Source organism: Dendrobates tinctorius, unplaced genomic scaffold (assembly GCF_039654945.1).
Source record: "Dendrobates tinctorius isolate UK_male_01 unplaced genomic scaffold, ASM3965494v1 ptg000396l, whole genome shotgun sequence".
Taxonomy (NCBI): Eukaryota; Metazoa; Chordata; class Amphibia; order Anura; family Dendrobatidae; genus Dendrobates; species Dendrobates tinctorius.
The window spans coordinates 1,400,289-1,424,104 of NW_027362062.1; the positions used below are offsets into that span (position 1 = coordinate 1,400,289).

Consider the following 23,816-nt stretch of genomic DNA (forward strand, 5'->3'; position numbering starts at 1 on the left):
CTACGGTCAGAAGCTGTGGAAGGCTTACCAATTAGGCAAGGCTTGCTGGGACTTGTGGTTCCCTCCCTGCACTCACCGCTCAGTTCCTCCGCCACACTCTCTCCTGTCTCAAGAAAGAGGCAAACTCAGCTAAAACTTTCCCGCCGCTGACGTCACCAGGTGGGAGGAGCAATAATGTAACCCGGAAGTGACTTCAGCGCAGACTGATGACGTTGCTCACCGGAAGCGGAAGTACGGAAAGCGCCGCGCAAACATGGCGAACCGCACTGTGAAAGACGCGCATAGCGTCCACGGCACCAACCCGCAATACCTGGTGGAGAAAATCATCCGCACCCGCATCTATGAGTCCAAATACTGGAAGGAGGAGTGCTTCGGCCTCACTGGTGAGTGGGAGGAAGGCGTCCATTCATTTATCTGTCTGGAGACTATGGTTCTGAAAGAGGATTTCTGCCCTTAAAGGGATTGTCCACTTTAGGAGACTTTATTACTTAAGTGCCTGTATTTGGGACGAAGATCAGTTTTGCAATTGGGTTTAATGAAATATTTAGACGTTTTTTGCTCTTTGAGGCTCTCTGTTCCCGGCGTGTTCAGCGTTGATGTGGTCTGTGCTCATAAATCAGCTGAGAGGAGCTCGGAAAGGACCGATAAACGCCGTCAGACCGCCCTGGTGGCCGACGGACACTTTATTAATGGCCATTGCTTTTTTTTTTTTATAAAGGATTTGACCTGACATCCTCCTCAAAAACGTTTCCCCTTTATTTCAGTTATCTGCTCATGAGTGTTTTTATTTTTTTCTGTTTAAAATTTTGAAAAACATCTGGTAGAAAAAAGTGCATGTTGCTTTTTTTTTTTTAGGCGGGTCCAATAAAAAAAAAAAAAAGTTTGACACAGAAAATCTTAGCAAAACAGGAACATTTTCTGAGGGTATGTGCACACGTATGCAGAAAATTCCTGACTGAAAACCGGACTCCTTCTGAGAAAACGCGCTTTTTTTTCCGCGAGTTTTTGCTTTTTTTTATGCGTTTTTTCCGGTCTAATAGAAAATAGTTAGAAATGTGGATTTTTCCGCGAAATTAATGAGCATGCTGCGTTTTTTTACCGCAGTGCTTTTTTTCCGCGGGAAAAAACATCAATATACACACAAAGAGCAGAATTCATTAAAATGAATGGGATGTTTCTTGTAAACGGTTTTTACGCGTTTTTGCCGGTAAAAACGCTTAAAAAAGCTTGTGTGCACACACCCTGAAAGAAGCCCTCCTCACACTAAAGGGTTTATCCTCTTAATATATTGCATTCATCATATTATATAGCACTTGTGCACTTACAATTGCTCCTTTTGCCTTTCTACCCAGGTAATTCTTCTCTTTTCTCTGCCCTATGTAGAAACATTAAGTCTCTTGTCCCTTCACTTATAATCCCCCTCTTCACCTCCTGACCCAGCTGCTCCCTTCTCTCCCCTGCCAGGAACTTTTGCACTAACTTTTGACTCATACAGGGAAAATTGTCCTCCTGTTTCTGAACATAGATCTTAGAAGGATTTAGTTTTTAATCAGGAGATCATAGATGTAAAGAAAAACTGATTAACTAAATGGGTAAAAAGGAAAAATGAGCAATTGTAAGTACTCAGGGCTGTATAGTATGATGGCTGCAATATATTAAAAGGATACAAATTTAGATAGGAGGAAGAGGAGGAGGGCTTCTTTTATTTCTGAAAAACTCACTGATTTTGATGCCTCAAAAACTGTGTGAAAGTAGCTTTAGTCTGACCGAGGTTTAAAAAAATGTATGATATGCGATGACACATGGGCTCTGCTTATTCTTTGCTTTTGTACTATGACAATTGATAGTTGAAAGATTTTAAGCATATTGAAGTTTTCAGCAAACATAGACTTAAAAATTAAATTCCTAATGTGTTTTCTTCAGCCGAGCTGGTGGTGGATAAGGCCATGGAGCTGAAATATATTGGAGGAGTTTATGGAGGCAACATTAAGCCCACGCCGTTCTTGTGTTTGGCATTGAAAATGCTGCAGATCCAACCAGAGAAAGACATCATTGTGGAGTTCATAAAGAATGAAGACTTCAAGTGAGTAACAGAGCAAACATTCATTTAAAGAGTGCCTCAATTTCCAGGACTTTGGACTGTCAGACATTTCTGTTTTTAAATTCTGAGGGTACATAAACATAAAGAGTGTAAAGCGAGAATTACAGTGGTCTAAAAAAGTGTGAAATGGAGTGGAGTCGTTGGTCATGCGACCTAGCAATAGGAAGACAGTTTATATATTGTATGTATACAAGTGCTAGTGATCTGCAGACGTGCAGAGACTACGTATAGGGTTTTATTCACACACTGTAAATTTCTTCAGTGTTTTGCATTAGTACTTTAAATCCTTTTTTTGGGAGGGACTACGGACAACTGACTAGAAATTAAGGGTTTGAATAAGGATGTAAGATGTTCTGCTGCCGTCATTGAATGTGCCACAAATGTCTGATACAAACTAGTCCAAGCTCTTGGACTCTCTAGAAGAAGGTCCCCCTTTACGCTGTGACTGATGGGTTTCGTGGGCGTCCTGTTCACTAAATGCTTCTCCATCAGCACTGGTTTCACGGCTCAAGCAGTCTTCTGGATGGGCTCTTCTGATGTCATTCATGAGGGCTATGGAGGAGTGAAGTCTGTTCACCTTAATCCCCTTCACCTGTGATTGCAGTGTGAGGGGGGGATTGCGTTGCAAAGAAGCTTATAGCCTATGTGAAAAAAAGCTTTTGAGGAAAATGAAGGTACAGCAGGGAGATGGAGGATTATAAGCTTCTAATAATGGAGAAGACACAGAACTTGAGGCTATATAGTTTTCCTTCATGTTAAAAGTTGCCAAATGGTGAGTCCTGCTTCTCTTCACCCACACACACTGATAGTTCCCTTTAGTATAGAGGCTCGGGCAAGAATAGCTGCCAGTGTGGGCATGGAGGAGCGGGGCTCTCTGGTTCCGTGCAGGCTGGGAGGAGCGGGGCTCTCTGGTTCCTTGCGGGCGCATGGAGGAGCTAGTCTCTCTGGTTCCGTGCGGGCCGGGAGGAGCGGGGCTCTGTGGTTCCGTGCGGGCCGGGAGGAGCGGGGCTCTCTGGTTCCGTGCGGGCCGGGAGGAGCGAGGCTCTCTGGTCCCGTGCGGGCGCAGGGAGGAGCGGGGCTCTCTGGTCCCGTGCGGGCGCAGGGAGGAGCGGGGCTCTCTGGTCCCGTGCGGGCGCAGGGAGGAGCGGGGCTCTCTGGTCCCGTGCGGGCGCAGGGAGGAGCGGGGCTCTCTGGTCCCGTGCGGGCGCAGGGAGGAGCGGGGCTCTCTGGTCCCGTGCGGGCGCAGGGAGGAGCGGGGCTCTCTGGTCCCGTGCGGGCGCAGGGAGGAGCGGGGCTCTCTGGTCCCGTGCGGGCGCAGGGAGGAGCGGGGCTCTCTGGTCCCGTGCGGGCGCAGGGAGGAGCGGGGCTCTCTGGTCCCGTGCGGGCGCAGGGAGGAGCGGGGCTCTCTGGTCCCGTGCGGGCGCAGGGAGGAGCGGGGCTCTCTGGTCCCGTGCGGGCGCAGGGAGGAGCGGGGCTCTCTGGTCCCGTGCGGGCGCAGGGAGGAGCGGGGCTCTCTGGTCCCGTGCGGGCGCAGGGAGGAGCGGGGCTCTCTGGTCCCGTGCGGGCGCAGGGAGGAGCGGGGCTCTCTGGTCCCGTGCGGGCGCAGGGAGGAGCGGGGCTCTCTGGTCCCGTGCGGGCGCTGGGAGGAGCGGGGCTAAGATTAGATACCTGGCAGATTGACTTTAACACAGGTGCTATCGCTATCCTTCTTTGCAGATATGTGCGAGCATTGGGCGCTCTCTACATGCGACTGACTGGTACGGCAAGTGACTGCTACAAATATCTGGAGCCGCTGTATAATGATTACCGCAAAATCAAGACTCAGAATCGGAACGGGGGTAATTTTCTTGCAGTATTGTTAGCTTAAATCTGTTGCAGTTGTATTGTCGATAATCGTCCATATGTGCAGTATAAAATCTGGATTTATCATGTAGTACACTGTTGCCCATTCTAGTTTTCCTTATGGGGATGAATGTGTGCACAATGTGTCTGTAGCCAATTTTTCTGTATTGTGATGCAATGTATTATGAGTTCGCAGCACAAAATCGCTTGACATATTTTGCCTACAATAGTAGTTAGTGGGGATAGGATAGTCAATTTTGACATGACTTTCTATCCTTATCAATGCTTTCTTCAACAAGCCTGAATCCTTTGCCCAGTTATAGCACTAACAGATACCGTTCTGTCACCTTTAGAGGGAGGTGACTGTATATAGATTGAGCTAAAAAATACAGTATGCAGTGAGCTCCCCCTAGTGGTGACAAATTTGTATTTCATTCTGTCAATACCGAAAGCTTTTTAGAAAAAAAACAGTTCTGACCCCTAGAGATACATTATATATTAAGCTTATCAACACTTGGTCTTTAATGGATGGGTAAAGCTTTGCACATGATTTTATTTTTCAATTGTTCATTTTCTGCTACATGCAAAGTCGAGCAGCTGTTTAAATAGTTTTGATTTAAACATTTTCTACAATTTTGGTGCTGCAGAGTGTAAATCCTTTGTCTGGATGAGCTACAAAAAACCCCCATACAAAACACCCGAGCTTATGCTCCCCCTCTTCTCTTAGTGTAAAAGACAGCAGAAGGTAATGGTTATATGAAGAGGGGAGAAAGCATCTCAGGGACAGCAGAGAAAACGGGCTGTAGAAAAGGTTGAAGGCGCACGAAGAGGCAAGAAGTGCAGTGTAGAAGCTGAGCTGATATATGGACTAATGAAGACAATATGCTGGATACACACAGCGCTCACATGCAGCCTGTATTACAAGGAAGGACACTCTCATGAAATACATCTGAAACTTCGATCAGGCTGCAAATGACATATCATCATAGGGTTATGAAAATGAATGAATGCTGTCAGCTGCTTTCTTTTTATTGATATCACATACAAGCATATGTTTGGAGGTGAAGGGTGACAGGGTGAGCCTTAAAGGGGTTGTCTGATGCTAAAAAGCATGAAAGGTCTTGAACCAATAAACAGGCACCTCCATGAATCCACCAGAGGTCTGAACAGCTAACTCACGCAATATTCAATTTGAAAGTCACCAGGACTAGAGAAACAGTCGATAACGGGCTCTTCTAGTCAACTGCAGTCATTTAGAAGCTGCACTGGTCTTTGGTGACTACCAAATACAGCAAACGTTGCCTCCATAGCTTGCACAGATCTTCGCTGAATCACCCGAATCGGGAGAATGCCTCTCCATTTATGCTTACAGCTACCTGTGTCTGGCTATCTGAATAGAAGAAACATGAAATCTGCCATCCAAAATCTATTTTTCTACCTATTGTGTCCCGATCACGTCCGTCTTTGGTTGTAATAGTTGCATGAAGCGCGATTTTCTGTGTCTTAGTGGCGTGAGCCGGGCAATTCTCGGAGGGATGATTATCTATTTTGTATAATTTCACCTAGAATTTGAGCTGATGCATGTAGATGAATTCATAGACGAGCTTCTCCACAGCGAACGCATCTGTGACGTCATCTTACCTCGCTTACAGGTATTTATCCATTACTTCTGCTACTTAACCAGCAAATATAAATGAAGTATTTTGGACCTTGCATGTCTGTACTGCAGGGGCAGCTTCTTTTTTTTCATTCTCTTATGTTTCCATTCTCTTGTTTTACTCATTAATGTGAGATGATTGTAAATGATCTCAGCTTGTACGGTGGCCATATTGAGTTTACTAATGCAGCTTTTTCAAAAACAGCATGTGAACAGCCAAGATTAATGGCTGACCATGTGTAAGTATAGCACTGAACCTGTATCACACAGGCAGCATGCAGTGTGCCCCATCAACATGCTTACAGGAGAGACGACCTCGGTGTCCTGTATACGTCCTGTGCTGACTGCAGAGGGGTCACCCAGTCCCTGATCAGGTCACTAGGTCTGATCGAATGGGAAAATCCATTTTAAGCCCTTCATGACAAGACAATGTATTTGTTGCTATGCTTTTTTTTTTTTTTTTTTTTTTTTTTTTTTTTTTTAGTTCTAATTTTTCAAGAACCATTACTTTTATTTATTTTCTGTTATCGCAGCCATATGAAGGCTTGATTTTTGCAGGACCGTTGTAGTTCTTTGTGACATCTTTCACTTTGACACATAATGTACTGGGGAAAAATAGTTCAATTTTGTTCTTTTTTTTTTACAATATTTCACTTTCTTTATCACGTCATTAGGGGACACGGGTAACTATGGGTTCTTGCGGCTGCCGCTAGGAGGCTGACTCTATGCACAAAAAGTTAACTCCTCCCCAGCAGTATACACCCCCCGACCAGCACAAAGCTCGTCAGTTTTAGCTTAGTGTCAGTAGGAGGCAGACCTGGATCTGATCCCAGATCTGTCTTTTTCTCCTTAGGTCACCTTGTTGTGTTATTCTTTTCCATTTATTACTGGGTTTAACGTCTCACCCTGTTTTCCCAAATTAAGCGACTGAGAGAGTGTGGTGCCGTTCACATCTTACCCTCTCTGGTCTGCGGGGCAGGACCTTACCGCCTGACACTTCAAGCGTGTCTCAGGGTGGTTTGTGGCAGCCGGTCCTTGTCTGTTCCCCAGCCCTCTCCTTGGAGTGGGCCGCCAGGAAGACGATGGTCACTTCTCAATGACCCTCCCCCCTCAGGATCGACAGTGTTCTGCACCAACTTGGACTACAACGGTGCGGGAAGGAGGACACTTATTCCCAGTTACCCCCCCCCCCCCCACCTGGGGTCTCCTGATGCCATCCATCCTCTGAATGGACAAGGAGTCGGGACCTCGACCTGAGCAGGTACTGTCCCTCTTTCTCAGCATTCCTGCTTCAAGGCAACGAGGGGCATCAGCAAAGAGAGAGGAGCACACAGCTCCTCTCCTCTTTACAACCCGAGATTTCCGGCGCACCGAAAACTACATAAATTTAGTCCCCGCCTTTCTAAGGCCTCCTCCCTTTGGTTTCTGCATATGAGTGGGAGATGAACAATCAGTGTGTGGGGTTACGCTCACGTTTTCCCTCCTATGGGAGCGCTTGTTTCGTTCCATTACTGCCTTGTTCACGCCCCCTAACCTAACCTTTCAGCTCATTTCTCAGAACGAAACTACTTCACCCACTCGTTTCCCTCCACATCCTTCCTTCAGGATGCCCTCGGAATTCTGCTCCTTCCCTGAGGTGGTCCCAGGATCCGACCTTGATATTGAGTCAGAATCTGATCCTGACACTGACCAAACTTCATGATATGGTCGACAGTCTCGTATCTGCCATCAGACTCTCAATATTAAGGAGGAGTGTCTTCCTCCGGATCACTCCGTCTCATTCAAAAGGCAAAACGGCCCCCGCCCGGGTGTTTTCCACCAACAAATATATTGAGGGAATCTTTACAAAACACTTGAGCACCCGGAAAAGCGCATCGAAGGTAGAAAGCAGTTGAATATTTTATATCCTCTCAAATAGGCAGAATCACTGGCCGTGGACCTACCAGTCTCACGCCTGTCTGCTAAAACAGTCCTGTCACACCCTGATGGTTCCTCTCTCAAGGATTCCACTGACCGAGAGATCGATGCCCTAGTCAAAGCATCCATCCCCATGCTCTCTTTGATTTTGCATGAAGACGATTGCCACAATGGAAATCGTCCCTTTTTGTACAGTTCCATAGCCGTTCCCTCCAACTGGTCGTCCTGTCAGCCTGGGACAAAAGAATCTCTTCCCTGGATCGCCTCATACTTCTGCCTCTCCGTGTGAGGCAGTCATTGGCATGATCGAGGCTCTCCCCGTCCATTTGGCACGAGAAATTATGCCTCCCCATGCACTGGCAAGTTGTCACGATGGATGCCAGTCTCCACGGATGGGGTGGGCTTCCTTTGACACATTCTAGGATCGCTGGAACTCTCGAGAAACCTCTCTTCCCATCAGCCTTTTGGAAATCAGGGACATCTACCTCTCTCTCCTCCACTGGCGGGACTTTCTAGTGGGCCGACCAGTTTGCATTCAATTCGACATTGCCATGGCATACTTACACCACAAGGGTGGGACACCCAACGAGTTCGTAATGTTAGAGGCTCACAGAATCTGGCTTGGGCCGAGCGGCACGTGCCACAAATATCAGTCGTGCACATTCCAGGCGTGGACAACTGCACCGTCGACTTCCTAAGTCAGGGACTTTCCTTGGACCAGTAGTCCCTCAACCCCTCTGTGTTCATTCAGATCTATCAAAGGTGGGGCACTCCTGACATCAATCTGATGGATGAGTCCCTAGGTCCCCCGTTTCGTGGCCAGGTCTCGCGACACCCAAGGTGGTTTTTGTTGTGATGCCTTGGTCATTCCATGGTCTCTGTTTCAACTTCCATACCTTTTTCCACCTCTTCCTCTGATCCCCAGACTCTTCAAGAAGATCAAGATGGAAGGGTTCCACTCATCCTAGTGGCTCCGCACTGGCCCAGAAGAGCCTTGTTCGCAGAGTTGGTCAACCTACTTGTGGATGTACTCTGTAAACTGCCAGACCTACTCTCTCAGGGACCCATTTTCCACCAGAATTCTCGGTCTCTCAATTTAGTGGCGTGGCTGTTGAAACTGCAGTCCTGAGGGAAGCAGGCTTCTCGTCCCTGGTCATACAGACCATGATCGGAGCAAGGAAACCTTCATCCTCATGCATTTATCATTGGACCTGGAAGGCCTTCTTTTGCTAATGTGAAGGCAGCCGCACAGCTCTCATGTCTTTATCTTCTTCCATTCTGGCATTCATACAATGAGGTCGAGAGTCCGGTTTGTCTCTTAGTACCCTCAAGGGTAAGGTCCTGCACTCTTAATTCTGTTTCAACGAAATTTGGCCTTGTCCCTAAGTCAAAACCTTCATTCAAGGGGTTGCTTGCCTAGTACCACCATATCATCCCCTTGTGGACTCATGGGACCTTCCCCTAGTTTTGAGCGTCCTTCAGGGATCCCCCTTCGAACCCATTCAGGACATTGCATCTTTCTCTCCTGGAAGGTGGCCTTTTTGGTTGTGATCACTTCAATCAGATGGGTCTCAGAATTTACAGCTCTCCTTTCCTTGTTCTTGATCCTACAACCAGTTCCTTCATTCCTGCCTAAGGTAGTCTCTCCATTCCATATCAACGACAATATTGTCCCTCCTTACTTCTGCCTGTCCCCTCCCTGGAAAAGTGTCCACAAGCTGGATCTAGTCAGAGACTTACGTCTGTACCTATCAAGGACAGCATCCTTCAGACTTTTGGATGCCTTGACATTCCTGAAGGTTGTTGTGAGAGACTCCCTGCTTCCAAGTCTATTGCCCGCTGGGTTCGCTTGGCTATACTGGAGTTAAGAATAGACTATCCCCTCCTTGAATGAGGGCTCACTCATACTGTCTCCCTGCTGCCATTTCCCATTCCCCGAGACCCACAAACAGACCTGGTGGTGGAGTCAGCATACTCCTGTCCCCTAATGCACTTTCCAGGTCATCCCCCTAGTTCCATCACTCTCATTCCCTTCTTTTGAAGTCCCCTCCCCCTCAGAGTAGCAGTCATATACCGGCCCCTGGCTCACCCACCCATTTCATTGACCACTTCTCAGCCTGGCTGCCGCACTTCATGTCCTCAGAACTACCAACCTTTATCCTGGGAGACTTCAACATCCCCATTAACAGCCCCACATCTACATCATAGCTTCTATTACTAACCACTTCTCTAGGCGTCTCACAGCTCTCAACCTCTGAGACACACAAGGACTGTAACACCCTTGACCTGGTCTTTGTCCGGCTCTGTTCAATCTCCTACCTAGATAACTCACCGCTTCCCCTCTCTGACCACAACATTCTCTCTTTCACGCTCACAAATCCTTGCCCACACCCAGCACACTCCTACCTATCACACATTCAGAAATTTACAAGCCATTAACGTTCAGACACTTTCAGACTCCCTACAATCTTCCCTGTCCCCAATCTCCCCTTTTTCCTGTCCTGATCTGGCTGTTCATCACTTCAGCGACACTCTTAGAAGCACCCTTGACCATGTAGCGCCCCTCACCCTCAGAACCTCCAAACATTGAGTAAAATAGCCCTGGCTCAAATCGCAAACTCGACTTCTCAAGCGATGCTCTAGGAGTGCTGAACGCCCATGGAGAAAAACCCGCACACCAGAAGACTTCATCCACTTCAAATTTATGTTAAGAACCTATAACGCTGCCCTTCACCTCACCGAACAGACCTACTTTACCACCCTGATCTCCTCAATAGCCAACAACCCCAACAAACTTTTTGACACCTTTCACTCCCTCCTCAGGCCAAAAGCACAAGCCCCTATCACAGACATTTGTGCGGATGACCTGGCCTCCCACTTTATAGAGAAAATAGATAATATCCGTCAGGCAATCCGCTCCCATCCCCCTCCCTGCATTTCCCCTGGCTCACTTTCCACATTTGATCCCATCACAGAAGGTCTCCAGGCTCCTCTCTTCTCGTCTGACTACATGCACAACCGACCCCATTCCCTCATCTCCTCCAGTCTCTCTACAGTCGTCACAACTCGCCTAACTACAATCTTTACTCTCTCCCTCTCCTCGAGCATTTGACCATCCTCCTTCAAACACTCGTTATCGTTACTCCATTACTAAAGAAACACGCTCTCGACCCATCCTGTGCAAACAACTACAAACCAGTCTCCAATCTCCCCTTCATCTCTAAACTTTTGGAGTGCCTAGTCTACTCCTGCCTTACCCATTGCCTCTCCGCTCACTCCCTCCTAGACCCTTCACAGTCCGGCTTCCACCCCCTACATTCGACTGAAACTGCACTCAAAGTTACCAATAACCTTCTGACAGCAAAATGTAACTGTGACCACTCTGCTCATTCTTCTCAACCTTTCTGCAGCTTTTGACACTTGACCACTGTCTCCTATTCTCTAGGCTCCAGTCACTAGGCATTAAGGACACCGCTCTCTCCTGGTTCTCTTCCTATCTTTCTGACCGCTCCTTCAGTGTTTTGTTCTCTGGCTCCACGTCATCTCCTCTTCCTCTCGTTGTCGGGGTACGTCAGGGCTCAGTCCTTGGCCCCCTTCTCTTCTCTCTCTACATGGCCCCAATTGGACAGCCCATCAGCAGATTTGGCTTTCAGTACCATCGTTATGCTGATGACACACAACTATACACGTCATCCCCCAACTTTACCGTCGTGGTACTACAGAACGCAAGTGACTTTCTGTCCGCAGTCTCCAACATCATGTCCGCTGTCTATCTGAAACTTAACCTCTCAAAAACTGAACCTATTCATTTCCCACTGTCTACTAACCTCCCTAAATCTGACAATTCCCTCTCCGTGGGTGGCACCATTATAACACCCCGGCAGCAGGCGCGCTGTGTGTTTGTTTGACACCAATCTCACCTTCACATCCCATATACAATCTCTTGCCCACTCTTGCCGCTTACACCTAAAGAACATCTCCAGAATCTGCCCTTTTCTCACCATGGAAACAACAAAAACCCTGACTGTAGCATTGATCCACTCCCGCCTGGACTACTGCAACACTCTATTAATTGGCCTCCCCTCTCCAGTCCATACTTAATGCAGCAGCCAGGGTCATCCATCTGGCTAATCGGTACTCGGACACGTCCGCTCTTCGCCAATTGTTACATTGGCTGCCCATTCATTATAGGACCCAATTCAAAGTACTTGTTCTCACCCACAAAACTCTCCACAGTGCGGCACCCCCTACATCTCCTCCCTCATTTTTATCGGCCTAACTGACCGTTGTGCTCTGCAAACATCTTTCGACTTCTGAATAATCCGCACTCCCGACTTCAAGACTTCTCCTGTGCTGCGCCAATCCTCTGGAATGCTCTACCCCAAGAAATTAGGACAGTCCACAATTTGCACAGTTTTAGGCGCTCCCTCAAACGCATTTGTTCACAGCGGCCTATCACGTTCACTAATCAAAGACATTTTGTGTGTGTGTGTGTGTGTAGCCCATTATCTCCATCTATCACTCACTCCCTCAAGATGGCTGGACCATCATTGTAAATACACACCTGTACTCTGTATCCCCCCACCACATTATAGATTGTAAGCTCTCGCGAGCAGGGTCATCTTATTTTGCTTTCATTATTGTATTGTTAACGTTATTACTTATGACTTGTGTTTTGAAACTGTGAGGCTGGGTTCACACGTGGCGTTATTTCGTGTTTCCGCGGCGGTTTTAACCGCGAAAAATAAGCATCCCATGCATTCCTATGGGATTCCGCAATGCTGTGCTAATGCTGCGGTTTTTACCGCGGCGGAATTGCTTCGCGGTAAAAAACGCAGCATGCTCATTAATTTCGCGGAATCGTGGCGATCCTGCACCCATAGGAATGCATTGTTCCGCTTACTTTCCGCATGTGGCTGTGTACACCATGCGAAAAGTAAGCAGAACATACCCACGGTCCGGAGGAGAGGAGACTGTCCTCCGGGCTTTGGGTACCATATCCCTGTAAAAAATAGAATTTAAAATAAAAAATATTGTTATTCTCACCTACTGACGTCCCGCGTAGCCTTCCCGCCTCTCTCCACGCTCCCGGTCCCAGTAAGCCTTTGCGAGCGATGACGTCCGTTCTCGTGGGATCGTGAAGTCTCGTGGTCATTCACGCGACGTCATCGCGAATGACCTCGAGACATCGCGGGACCGGGAGCGTGGAGAGAGGTGGGAAGGCTGCGCGGGACGTCGGAAGGTGAGATTAACAATATTTTTATTATTATTTACATTCTATCTCTTACTATTGATGCCGCATAGGCAGCCTCAATAGTAAAAAGTTGGTCACACTCGTCAAACACGATGTTTGACGAGTGTGACCAACCTGTCAATCAGTTCTCCAAGCGATGCTACAGATCGCTTGGAAAACGCTAGCAATTCTGCAAGCTAATTACGCTTGCAAAATGCTAGTTTTACCGCGGGAATTTAAAATGCGATTTTCCCGCGGAATGGAATTCTCGTGGTAATTTCCGCGAGAATTCCGCTAAGTGTGAACCCAGCCTGAAGCGCTGCGGAATATGTTGGCGCTATATAAAGATTATTAACCCGTGCGGGGGGGGGGGGGCTCTTGGGCCATTCGCCACCAGGCCTCTGCAACCCAGATTTGCAAGGCTGCTACCTGTTCATCCCTTTATACATTTTCAAGATTCTTCAAGGTACATACCTATGCCTTGGCTGATGTCGGCCTAGCTAGAAGGGTGCTGCAAGCAGTGGTCGCCCAACCTGATTTGAGCACGATAGTCTGTTCCCTCCCTTGGGACTGCTTTAGGACGTTCCAGGGTTACTATTGTACCCCACGACAAAATAAGGATTTTTGGTTACTCAACCGTAAAATTTATATCTTGGAGCTTTCATTGGGGGGGACATGACACCCGCCCTTGTTTTGTACCTTGGTTGGGCCTAGTTAGTTATTTGTTATTGCTTCTCGTACTGCTTTTCACTAACTGAGGTGCTTTGTGCTGGTCGGGTGTATACTACTGAGAAGGAGCTAACTTTTTTGCCTTGTGACAGCAGCCCTCACCCATGGTTGCCTGTGTCCCCCAATGAAGGCTCCAAGAAACCAGTTTTACGTTACCAAAAATCCTTTTTTTTTTTTTTTTTTTTCTTTTTCAGTACAGAATTTAACCATAAAAGTTTACTAATTTTATAGATCGGGTGTTAACCCCTTCCTGACATTTGACATACTATCATGTCATATGTTAAGTTCCCAGAAGCTGAGCTTGCATCATTTTGTATTTTGCAGACATTAATGGTTGGTTGCCTCCATTTTTTTAGGGTCCACTTTTAACACCATAAATGACATTTTACTTCTCATTAGAAACGCTATGTGCTTGAGGAAACGGAGCAGCTGGATCCTCGTGTCAGCGCTTTGGAGGAAGATATGGATGATGTTGAGTCTAGCGAAGAAGATGATGAGGACGACGAAAAGGTTTGTGAGATTAGATGCTGGTGATGGGGACACGCAAGATAAGATTGCAACGTTTAACTTTACACACGAGTTTTTATCAGTTCATTGTCAGGAAATATCAAGATGTGATTGTCCAAGGCTGAAAAGTGCAGTAAAGGATGATTGGTGGGAAAATACAGTACATATGAGCTGTATAAATGGTTCCTGGGTTGTGCTACAGAGACGTTTACCAGTAAACAGCGTTGTTTTTATTTATAAATTTCTCTTTCTCGTTCGCCTTATTGGGGGACACAGAGACCATGGGTGTATGCTGCTGCCACTAGGAGGCTGACACTATGCACAAAAAAAGGTTAGCTCCTCCTCCGCAGTGTACACCCCACCGACCGGCAGGGAATTCCTCAGTTTAGCTTAGTGTCAGTAGGAGGTGGACACGGGTCTTTAATTAGACCCATATCTACCTCGATGTGCGTCGTTTCTTTTCAGGTTTTCCCGGAGGGATACAGTGTGTATGGTCACATCTGTACTCCCACAAGGAGTCTGTGAGTACGGCGTGTACTGCCACCCCGTTTCCTCACAGTTCTCCGTAGCAGGACCACCAGCCTTCCAGGCGGACGCCAACACGAAGATGTGTCAGCGATCCAGAGGGTCCTCGTCGCCAGTCTCCCACCCACTCGCCTACCAGAGCCTGTCGGTTGGTTGAGACGCAGACTCTTCAGGTACTCTCCCGGGACGGGTAAGTATGGGGACCCTTTGGCCAGCAGCATTCCTCCCCGAGGGCGCGTTCGCAGCGTCTTCCCTGGAGCAGGGATGCGGTGGCGCTGCGATCTCCTGCGCCCATCCTGCTCCTACAGCCAGCCCCTTCACCGTCCTCTTCTTCTCCCCCGACACTTCGATCGGGTATCCCTGGGTCCTCTCGCGGCGGCGCTCGCATTGCGGCACCTCCGCGCCGACCCCGTGCTGACAGGCGGCCGCCGCTAGTAATTTAGGCCCCGGCTTCAGTTCGGGCCTACTCCGGTATCGCGGCCACGCCCCCCGCCCCTTTCTACTAAGCGGGCTTCTCTCCCGCCCGTTCCAGGCCCTCCCACCGCCCTTCTTAGCCTGTTCCTGGCCAGGGGCGGTTCCTGATTCAGCTGTCGGTTAGCTCCGCCCTCCTTCTTCCCCTGGGAGCGCGTATTCCATGATTCCTTCAGGCGGTCGCCATCTTTGCAGCCGCACAGCCGGACACCCCTGTCAGCCAGATATCGCTCCCTGGGCCTGTCCGCCGGACATTCCTCTGACCTGCATCTGCAGAGTGGTGGATACCTTCGATTCTGGGGTCACCGGACCGTGAGTAGCTCTGCATCTGCAGACACCCTTCTCTGCACCCTGTCCCCCAACCTTCCGGCTCTCCCTCAGATTTTCATTATCTTGAAATCTTGAAATTTGCCGATGATATGACACTGATTGGTCTTATCAGGGGAAATGCTGAAGACTTGTATCGGAGTGAGGTGGAAAGAATATGTGACTGGTGTAAAGCCAATAATCTTGTACTCAACACTAAAAAAACTGCTGAGATGGTTGTGGATTTTAGGAAAGATCATCATGAGATACTTCCAATCTACATCCATGACGAAGTGGTTCTTAGGGTCACAGAGACCAAATTCCTTGGTGTTATCATCTCTCATGATCTTAAATGGGGGAAAAACGTGGATGCTGTTATAAGAAAAGCACAACAGAGGATGTTCTTCCTGCGTCAGCTGAAAAGATATGGTTTGTCTAAGAATCTGCTGATCATATTCTTTAATGCTGTCATCAGATCTGTGATTTGTTCCTCTCTGATAGTCTGGTATGGGGGAGCCACTGCGCATGACAAACTCCGCTTACAAAGGACTTTCAGAACAGCAGAGAGAATTATAGGCTCCCCCCTGCCTAAAATCCAGGATCTTTATGATAAGAGTATTCGATCCCACGCATTGAAAATTTCATCCGATCCCCCTCACCCGGGACACTCCTCATTCCAACTACTCCCTTCAGGACGTCGCTTCAGAGTCCCCAAATGCAGCACCAACCGCCATATGAACAGCTTCTATCCACTCTCTGTTCAACAATTAAATCGTCATGTGTAGACTATATACTGTATCTGTCTTGTTAGATGTTACTTGTTGTATCTGTTATATATTATGTTGCCTCTTTGCCACAAAGAATTCCTTGTATATACACTCACTGGCCACTTTATTAGGTACACCATGCTAGTAACGGGTTGGACCCCCTTTTGCCTTCAGAACTGCCTCAATTCTTTGTGGCAGAGATTCAACAAGGTGCTGGAAGCATTCCTCAGAGATTTTGGACCATATTGACATGATGGCATCACACAGTTGGCGCAGATTTGTCGGCTGCACATCCCTGATGCGAATCTCCCGTTCCACCACATCCCAAAGATGCTCTATTGGATTGAGATCTGGTGACTGAGGAGGCCATTTGAGTACAGTGAACTCATTGTCATGTTCAAGAAACCAATCTGAGATGATTTGAGCTTTATGACATGGCGCATTATCCTGCTGAAAGTAGCCATCAGATGCCTGTTCTTAGCTGAGAGGAGTGGTACCCAGTGTGGTCTTCTGCTGCTGTAGCCCATCTGCCTCAAAGTTCGACGCACTGTGCGTTCAGAGATGCTCTTCTGCCTACCTTGGTTGTAACGGGTGGCAATTTGAGTCACTGTTGCCTTTCTATCAGCTCGAACCAGTATGCCCATTCTCCTCTGACCTCTGGCATCAACAAGGCATTTCCGGCCACAGAACTGCCGCTCACTGGATTTTTTTTCTTTTTCGGACCATTCTCTGTAAACCCTAGAGATGGTTGTGCGTGAAAATCCCAGTAGATCAGCAGTTTCTGAAATACTCAGACCAGCCCTTCTGGCACCAACAATCATGCCACGTTCAAAGGCACTCAAATCACCTTTCTTCCCCATACTGATGCTCGGTTTGAACTGCAGGAGATTGTCTTGACCATGTCTACATGCCTAAATGCACTGAGTTGCCGCCATGTGATTGGCTGATTAGAAATTAAGTCTTAACACACAGTTGGACAGGTGTACCTAATAAAGTGGCCAGTGAGTGTATGTAATATGTACTTGGCGATAATAAATTTGATTGATTGATTATGTCTAACTCCAAATCTGACCGTAACCGCCCTGCGGCTCCCCCCTGCACTCTAGTCAAGTTCTTTGCATGCTCTTCCTGCAGTCGCAAACTTCCCTCAGGTCAGTTCACTTCCCTCTGCCTGGATTGTAGCAATCCTATTCAACCTGACGCCGCCCAGGAGCCATCTAGGGCCCCAGGCGAGAGTGAACCCCCTATGCCCGGCTGGGCCTCGTCTCTATCACAGTCAGTGGCAGACCTCTCCAGGGTGTCTCAGTCCCTAGTAGCCGTCCTGGATAAGTTGCCCCATGACACCTCTACAGGGTCCAGCAGGCCTCAAGAGGTTCCATCTGAGTCGGCCAGCGTTAGTCGCAAAAGACCCAGGCAGGATATCCAGCCGGAATCCTCTCCTCGCCCCATGTCTCCACATAGTCCTCGGCAGCCTCCCTCCCGGGCCTCCTCACCCGAGTCAGGTGAAGTGCTCTCGGACAGGTCATCTGAGGGGACCTTAGAGCTGGATTCGGACCAGGATGCGAACATGAGGGTTACTGTGCAGAACCTCATTGCAGCGATCCATCAGACCTTCGACATTGCTGACCCCCCTGCGAAATCCTCAGATCAGGAGGTTTCGTTTAGACGGGAGGAAACACCCTCCAGGGTATTCCCTTTACATTCCGAGTTTGGAAAGATTTTTACCAGGGAAAGAGGAGATCCGGCCAGACGCTTTCAACGAGGAAAGCGTCTCGGCGTTCTGTACCCGTTTGCTAAAGAGCTCACGGACAACTGGTCTGCTTCCCCCTCGATCGATCCGCCCGTGTCCAGGCTTTCTATTAACACGGTTCTCCCGCTGTCAGGCGTGGCGTCTCTGAAGGATTCTAATGATAGGATTATAGAATCCCTGGCGAAGTCTGCCTTCGAAGCGGCTTCGACGGCGGTATGCCCAATTTTTGCCTCATCTTGGGCAGCAAAGGCCATAGCCACTTGGGCAGAGGATCTTCGTCAGGGCATCATAGAGAAAGCACAACCAGATCGATTGGCCGATCTCGCCAATCAGATTTCCCATGCGGGGGATTATCTGCTTCTTTGGATGCCGCATCCTGCGCAGTTCAGGCGTCAAGTAACGTTGTGGCAATCCGACGTACAATTTGGCTCAAGGCCTGGCATGCGGACCTGTCTTCTAAAAAGTCTCTTACTAATCTCCCTTTTCAGGGAGGGCGCCTCTTTGGATCCCAATTGGACCAGATTATTAAGGACGCCACCGGAGGCACGAGTTCTCTCCTGCCTCAGTCCAAGCCTCGCAGACCCCCAATAAGGCGTCAGTTTCGACCCTTTCGGGCTTACCGCCGTTTCAATACGGCGGAGACCTCCTCCAACCAACAAAGACCGCAGGCACGCCAAGATAGGAAGAAAGTTTCCTTCAGACCCACTCCCTCCTGGCGCTCCCACTCTTCGCAGGGCAGACCATCCAGATCCGGATCTGGACGGTCCACATCAGCATGACTATCCTCGGACTCCCGAGGGTCCCTTCCAATTGGGAGGTCGACTCCTGTTCTTCAAGGACGTCTGGCTGGCCTCAGTAGAGGACGCTTGGGTCAGGGAGGTTGTATCGTCAGGATACAAGATGGAGTTCGTCTCTCTTCCACGAATCCCGTCCTCCAAAAGATCCAGCTTTGATCCCGGGGTTCTTTACGGCCATCGACTCTCTCCTCAGTTCCGTGGTGTTTGTGCCCGTTCCCGAATCGGAGCGGTTTACAGGGTTTTATTCAAACCTGTTTGTCGTGCCGAAAAAAGACGGGGTGGTCCGACCCATCTTGGATCTCAAGCTGCTCAACAAGAGCGTTCGCCTTCGCCACTTCCGGATGGAGTCGGTTTGTTCGGTAATCGCTTTCATGGAGGAGGATGAATTCATGTGTTCGATAGACATCCAAGATGCCTATCTACATGTTCCCATATTCTCCGGACATCAGAAGTTCCTGCGTTTTGCGGTTCGCCAGGAACATTACCAGTTCGTCGCGCTGCCCTTCGGTCTCGCCACCGCTCCCAGAGTCTTCACGAAGATCGTGGCTGCGTTGATGGCCTTGTTGAGGATCAGAGGTCTCGTTCTTTTTCCGTACCTCGACGATATTCTGATCAAAGCTCCCACTTTCCATCAGGCACGTCTCAGTTTGGCGATCGTCCTAGACACTCTTTCCAATTTCGGGTGGATCGTCAACAGGAAAAAGTCCTGTCTGGTCCCTACTCAACGTCTTGTGTTTCTGGGCCTACTGTTCGACACTCGTCGGTCAAGGGTCTTTCTCCCACAAGAGAAGATTCTCTCCCTGCAGCAGGATGTACGATCACTGCAGACCACACGATTTCCGTCCCTCCGTACAGCTATGCGGGTCCTGGGAAAGATGGTGGCGGCGATAGAGGCAGTTCCCTTTGCCCAATTTCACGCCAGGCCTCTCCAACAGGCCATTCTGTCGCGGTGGAACAGGTCGGCTCTGTCCCTGGATCGCCCTGTTCGCCTTTCATGCCGGATCAAGCGGTCACTCAACTGGTGGTTGACGTCACCTCTCATCCTCTTGGGGCGGTCTTTTCCTGTTCACTGGTAGATTGTAACAACGGATGCCAGCCTCCTTGGCTGGGGTGCAGTGTTCCGCAATCACACTGTTCAGGATCGTTGGTCGACTCAAGAATCTGCTCTGCCGATCAACGTCCTAGAGATACGAGCGATCCATCTGGCTCTCGTCCACTGGGAGAGGCTCCTCAGGGGCCTGCCTGTACGGATTCGGACAGACAATGCCACAGCGGTGGCATATGTCAACCGTCAAGGAGGGACACGGAGTGTCTCAGCCCTGACAGAAGTGTCAAAGATCCTTCAGTAGGCAGAGATTCCGGTACCGACAATCTCCGCGGTACACATTCCCGGCGTAGACAACTGGGCCGCCGATTTTCTCAGCCGCGAGGGTCTCGCGGCAGGAGAGTGGTCCCTACATCCGCAGGTATTTCTTCAGCTCTGCCGTCGTTGGGGAGCCCCGGACGTAGATCTGCTAGCTTCTCGCCTCAACAGGAAAGTCCCACAGTTGGTATCCAGGGCTCGAGATCCTCTCGCAGTGGGCACCGACGCCCAGGCCATTCCTTGGTCGCAGTTCGAGCTCCCCTATCCGTTTCCTCCCCTGCCTCTTCTTCCCAAGCTGTTGAAGAAGATCAAAGCAGAAGGGATTCCAGTCATTCTCATCGCCCCGAATTGGCCCAGAAGGTCTTGGTTCGCGGACATTGTCAATCTTCTCGCGGACGCCCCCTGGAAGCTTCCAGACAGGGCAGATCTGCTGTCTCAAGGCCCGATTTGCCACCCCAATTCTCGGCCGCTCAATTTAACGGCGTGGCTGTTGAGACCGAGGTTTTGAAACGAGCAGGATTCTCCGGTCGAGTAATTCATACCATGATCCGAGCCAGGAAGCCATCATCTTCCAAAATTTACTACCGTACTTGGAAGGCCTATTTCACTTGGTGTGAGGCCAATAACATCGCGCCCATGTGCTTTTCGCTCCCTTCCGTTCTGGCGTTTCTTCAGGCAGGGCTGGATGCGGGGCTTGCTCTCAGTTCCTTGAAGGGTCAAGTTTCGGCGCTGTCCATTTTGTTTCAGAAGACGTTGGCCTCCCGCCCTCAGGTCAAAACCTTTCTTCAGGGCATGGCTCACACGGCTCCTCCGTATCGAGCGCCCGTGGATCCATGGGATCTTAATCTGGTTCTTGAGGTTCTGCAAGGTTCTCCTTTTGAACCTCTCAGGGATGTTTCCCGTTCTCTCCTTTCTTGGTACTTCACCAGGACAAGGTAGTTCTGCGGCCTCCGCCCTCTTTTCTTCCAAAGGTGGTGTCCTCCTTTCACCTCAATGAGGATATTGTTCTGCCGTCCTTCTGTCCGAGTCCAACTCACCCTCGGGAGCGGTCCCTGAACAAGCTGGATCTGGTCAGGGCAATGAGAGTCTGTCTAGGACGACTTCCTTGCAAAAGACAGACTCTCTTTTCGTCATTCCAGATGGGGCGCGGAAAGGTCACCCGGCTTCCAAAGCTACTATTGCTCGCTGGATCAGATCGGCAATTTTGGAAGCCTACCGGGTTAAGCATCGAGTGGCCCCTCCGGGGATCAGAGCGCGCACTACCCGGGCAGTGGGTGCCTCCTGGGCGGTACGCCACAGAGCCTCCGCGCTACAGCTTTGCAATGCTGCAACCTGGTCTTCGGTTCACACGTTTGTGAAATTCTACAAGGTCCACGCCTACGCTTCGGCGGACGCCAGCCTAGGTAGAAGGATCCTGCAGGCAGCGGTGGTGAGTCCACTGGCCTGATGGAAGTTTGTTTCCCACCCCAGGGACTGCTTTGGGACGTCCCATGGTCTCTGTGTCCCCCAATAAGGCGAACGAGAAAACAGGATTTTTGGGTTGCTTACCGTAAAATCTGTTTCTCGGAGCCTTCATTGGGGGACACAGCACCCTCCCATGTTCTACAATTCCTGTTCTTACTTTGGTTGATTGGTTACAGTTGAGTTGTTTGTTCTGTTTTCAATCTATTCTGTTAATTCTCCTACTGCTTTCTCACTAACTGAGGAATTCCCTGCCGGTCGGTGGGGTGTACACTGCGGAGGAGGAGCTAACCTTTTTTTGTGCATAGTGTCAGCCTCCTAGTGGCAGCAGCATACACCCATGGTCTCTGTGTCCCCCAATGAAGGCTCCGAGAAACAGATTTTACGGTAAGCAACCCAAAAATCCTGTTTTTGGCTTTAGGGCAGAGATCCTACTCCAGATCATCACAGACGAAGCTACAGAGACCTAGACAGACCAAGGAGGTCTCCTTCACCCCGATACAGGAGGAGCCGCAGCCGTTCTCCAAGAAGGTAATGCAAAATAGATCATTGATGGGTAATGGTTGTATATGGAGCCACAAAGTAGATTCTACAAACAGGAATCTGAGATGGATCTATATTATGTTTTATATTTTTATTTTTTTCAGGAGAAGCCGTTCCCCTAAGAGAAGAAGGTAAGTTCTGAACTGCATTAATCTTTCCATTGCAAGATTGTAGAATTAGCTAAATGACCCAGGACTCCAAAGTTCATAGTCCTAAATAAGAATGTATTTTCCTTTTAGAACATGAATGATCCTCCCCTAAAAGAAAAAAAATACATCTTGCATACCCATAGGAATAAGCAGGGATAGTATTAGTATGTAATTTGTCCCTCTCTACCCCTCAGAGAACGGCACCGAAGCAAGAGTCCAAGGAGACACCGGAGCAGATCAAGAGAGAGACGACATCGATCAAAATCTAAATCTCCAGGTTTGTTTTTCTTTATTTTTAATCTGTATGGAAGGGATCACCGAGGGAGTGTTCACACGTGATGGAGTGAATCAATTTACATTTGTTGCAGATTTCAATACCTGAATTGTAAAGGATGAAATCCAAAGTAAAATCTGAAGAAATAATGGACGTTGCTTATTTAAATATCCGCTGGTCTATTTCCACATACAAATTACTGTATGGTTTATGCTCTTGAAAAAAAATTACTTAAGGAATTGTAACTTTTTTTTTTTTAATCTTATTAACAGGGCATCATCGAAGTCACAGGCACAGAAGCCACTCAAAATCTCCGGAGAGGTAAATGGGACAAGTTTAGTCTATCCTAAAATTTTCTGTTTCTGATCGGATGCTGCTTCTTTTCGAGCAGAGAATTTTAGGCGGTCGCTCAGCTGTGCAATAAGACAATCTACATGGTGCTCGGTTTGTCGGGGGTCTTTGATCTGCAGTGGCTCTAGAGAAGCCTGTGCCATGGCAATTAAACATGGATTCGCTGTTCCCGTGACCAATTTCAGGATTTGTGTAGAGATGAATATTTTTGGTAAATTTTAATATGGTTTTCCTTTTTGATAATTCGGCCATCGCAGCTGGAGAATCTTGCGACCAGGACCAATCTGTAACACATGGGTTGATCTTCAATGTTTTCTTGTGTTTTTCTGTAGGTCAAAGAAGAGTCACAAAAAAAGCAGACGTGGGAATGAGTGACCAAAGGACATTGGAAGCGCATTGTTCTATTATCCAGGACTTTTTGTATATACTAGAAAGCCTATCAGTATGTCAAATGTCATTCATTCAGTCAATTGTTTTCTTAAGGAATTTTTAATAAAAATTGTTTTCACTGTTCCATAAATTGTACAGTTGACATCAATGCAGGAGGTGAGAAGAGAGCGCATGGCTGCGTCTCCGAAGCAAGAACCACTCTGCTCTAAGCCTTCAGAGTCCATATGTCCTAAAAGGTCGCATAGACAAGAAGGATGCCCCTTTAAAGGGAACTTGTCACCCCCCAGGGTGTTTAAGTTAAAGAACCACTTTCAGCAGCACTAAGGCTGCATTCTGTGAAGGTGGCTCTTCTGTTTCTGACCCCTAGTAATGCTGAAATATCGACTTTTATAAATAGCTCTTCATACCTGTAATGTGTCCCATAGGTATGGTGTGTCCCCTGTATCAGCCGCCTCCCCGCAGTCAATCATGTCTATGTCCTGTATCTGGGCGCCGCCCACCATCCGTCCATCATGATGTCCCTGTGCGTTGCTGCCTCCTCCTGTTTTGAATGCTGGCGCCTCTGCTGTGATAAGAGTTCTCGAGCATGCGCAGTGTGTGCTGCCCGAGAACAGACATCAGGCTATTGCGCCTGCGTGTTTCTAAGTCCCCAGATCCCGCCCCGCAGTGTGTTATGATGTATT

At 48.6% G+C, this 23,816-nt stretch overlaps 2 protein-coding genes across 4 annotated transcripts in view; one reads left to right on the forward strand and one right to left on the reverse strand.

Annotated features, from left to right (window-relative positions):
• The window catches only part of ORC1 (origin recognition complex subunit 1), a 31,535-nt gene extending 31,323 nt beyond the window's left edge, over positions 1–212 (reverse strand). For 2 of the 3 annotated variants that reach the window (XM_073563645.1, XM_073563642.1), the window contains exon 1: positions 29–212. The gene's annotated coding sequence lies outside the window, so the exon portion shown is untranslated. The remainder of the gene's footprint in view (positions 1–28) is intronic. The other variant, XM_073563643.1, reaches the window with a different exon arrangement.
• On the forward strand, positions 212–23,263 carry PRPF38A (pre-mRNA processing factor 38A). Its single transcript, XM_073563646.1, has 10 exons — positions 212–383; positions 1,924–2,083; positions 3,818–3,939; positions 5,510–5,595; positions 13,879–13,989; positions 21,848–21,957; positions 22,074–22,100; positions 22,313–22,395; positions 22,665–22,713; positions 23,076–23,263. Exons 1-10 carry the CDS (start codon positions 254–256, stop codon positions 23,116–23,118), a joined length of 921 nt encoding a protein of 306 aa, XP_073419747.1. The 5' UTR covers positions 212–253; the 3' UTR covers positions 23,119–23,263.
• Positions 23,264–23,816: the final 553 nt, after the last annotated feature.

Bases quoted from the DNA above. Each gene is read 5' to 3' on its own strand.
- PRPF38A (XM_073563646.1), top strand. From the start codon at position 254: ATGGCGAACCGCACTGTGAAAGACGCGCATAGCGTCCACGGCACCAAC. The intron at 384-1,923 runs GTGAGTGGGAGG...TGTTTTCTTCAG, and splicing joins GGAGTGCTTCGGCCTCACTG to CCGAGCTGGTGGTGGATAAG. The intron at 5,596-13,878 runs GTATTTATCCAT...ACTTCTCATTAG, and splicing joins TCATCTTACCTCGCTTACAG to AAACGCTATGTGCTTGAGGA.